The following is a 2,188-nucleotide window of genomic DNA, read 5'->3' as shown; positions in this document are numbered from 1 at the left end:
CAAACGGAGCTGCGAAGGCGGTTGCGGCAGAGCTCTTTGACGACGAGAAGCATATGGTGCGCATTGACATGAGCGAGTACATGGAGCAGCACGCCGTCGCTCGCCTCATTGGGGCACCACCGGGTTACGTGGGTCACGAGGAAGGCGGGCAGCTGACGGAGCCCGTGCGCCGTCGCCCGCACACAGTGGTGCTGCTTGACGAGGTGGAAAAGGCACACCCATCTGTGTTCAATGTGTTGCTGCAAGTGCTGGACGACGGCCGGCTGACGGACTCGCATGGAAGGACCGTTGATTTCAGCAATGCCATCGTCGTCATGACGTCCAACCTCGGGTCTGAGCACCTTGTCCACGTGGGGAATTCTCCAAAGGGATGGGAGGCGACGCGTGAGAAGGTCTGGCAGGTGGTGCGCAGCTACTTCCGCCCGGAATTTCTCAACCGCCTTGACGACATTGTACTTTTTCGCAGGCTGGGCTTTGGGGAGCTTCACGAAATCATTGACCTTATTGTTGCGGAGGTGAACGGACGGCTGAAGTCCCAGGACATCTTGCTGGAAGTGACCGATGAGGCGAAAAATTTTGTTCTGGAGAAAGCCTTTGATGCCGAAATGGGCGCCCGCCCGCTGCGCCGCTGGGTTGAAAAATACATCACCACCGAGGTGAGCCGCATGATTCTTGCGCAGCAGCTTCCGCCGAACAGCACTGTGAGGGTGTTGGTGAACAGCAGCCAGGGCAAACTTGCCTTCAGCGTTAAGCGCTCGTCTTTGTCGGAGTGAAGTTTGGGCTCCAAATTCACGAGGAGTGGTGTGGGTGGAGGGGGGAAAAAAAGACGTTTGTTTGTTTTTGTTTTTTATTGTGGTTTTTATTTGAGGTATTATTTATTATTATTATTATTATTATTATTATTATTATTATTGAGTCCCTTTGCTTTTCCCTTTCTCATTGTGGGCATGATCGCTGGGCAAACCACTGCTGTCAGGGGACCGGCTTGTGTTACGGTGTTATTGTTATTCCACCTCAATATATATTATTATATCTATTTTTTTAGTACACACGCAGGATAAACAGAAACGGGAAAAACGGTTAGGAGTGGAGTGGTTTCTTATGTGGCTGCTGCCTGGCGTGGTATGCCTGAATCAATTTTTGTTTTTGTTTTCATGGCCCATGGTGTGTCCTTCCTTTTTCTATTTTTGTGTGTGTCTACCTTCATTTCATTTTTTTTGCTTTGTGGGATGTTTGGCGCCAGCACTCGTGATTCCTGCTATACATGCTGCCGGAGAGTGACGACTTCACAAATACCGCGTGGGATCCACAGAGCTGGATGCATGACCTGCGCTCGTTTATTGGCGAAATGGCCATAACACAGGTGTGTCTTGTGGGCTCTCACGACGCGGCATCGTACGGCGTTCGCAAGGATTCACCATTTGGTGCGGACGCGCCGGGGTTTCTTCTTGGTGACTCGGTGTTTGCTTCTCTGTCACGCTTACTTTTTCGTGGGATCTGTGCATCTTGGTCAAGGTGTCAATGGATGTCTGTACGCGCGCAGCTGGACTACGGTGTGCGCTATCTGGACCTGCGCGTTGCGACAAACCCAGAGGACGCCAGCCGACTGTACACATTACACCATCAAATCTCTGTGCCTCTGGCTGATGTGCTTGAAGATGTGAAGGCGTTTCTCAATGACCCCCTTTCTGCGAATGAATTTATCGTGCTTGATTTTCAACACCTATATCTCACGGATGACAGTGACGGGAAGGGTAAGTTCTTCAAGGAGTTGGAACGCCTTTCAGATCGCTTTATACCCGTCGATGTGCCGCTCACAATGCCGTTGGAAATGTTGTGGAGGGTCTCGCGCAGGCGTCGCATCTTTCTTGTGGTGAGCAGTGGAGAGGATGAGTTGCCATACCCCGCGGCGCGGATTCGCTCTAAATGTATGGTATCTCGATGGGTAAATGAGAATTCGTTGAGGAAGCTGCTGGAGGCCCTCAATAATTTGCTACTGGACGATCTAAAGTATCCACAGACTGGCGTGCCTTCAAAACTGTACGTTACACAGGCTGTCTATACGCCACGCTATAGTGACATTTTTCGTGGTATTTTCCCAAAGATATCAAGGAGGGTTGTCTCGAGTATTTATGGCGTGGCAACACGTGTGAACCCGTCCCTGCTTGAGTGGTTTTATTTGCTGAAA

General features: G+C 50.7%; 2 protein-coding genes across 2 annotated transcripts, besides 3 other annotated features; both read left to right on the top strand.

Moving 5' to 3' along the window:
• Tc00.1047053508807.10 (ATP-dependent Clp protease subunit, heat shock protein 100, putative) lies at window positions 1–773 on the top strand (the record flags this gene model as incomplete). The annotated part of the gene is made up of 1 exon (XM_797546.1): window positions 1–773. A coding segment is annotated over one exon (773 nt), but the record flags the coding sequence as incomplete, so codon positions are not given.
• Window positions 1–2,188: a sequence feature (heterozygous, Esmeraldo-like haplotype).
• Window positions 870–913: a microsatellite.
• Window positions 1,017–1,044: a sequence feature (AT_rich).
• Tc00.1047053508807.5 (glycosyl transferase) lies at window positions 1,265–2,188 on the top strand (the record flags this gene model as incomplete). The annotated part of the gene is made up of 1 exon (XM_797547.1): window positions 1,265–2,188. A coding segment is annotated over one exon (924 nt), but the record flags the coding sequence as incomplete, so codon positions are not given.

Source organism: Trypanosoma cruzi, genomic scaffold, assembly GCF_000209065.1.
Source record: "Trypanosoma cruzi strain CL Brener 1047053517067 genomic scaffold, whole genome shotgun sequence".
Lineage (NCBI taxonomy): Eukaryota > Euglenozoa > Kinetoplastea > Trypanosomatida > Trypanosomatidae > Trypanosoma > Trypanosoma cruzi.
The sequence above is the reverse complement of the archived record's forward strand: the minus strand, read 5'-3'. Positions and strand labels throughout refer to the sequence as shown.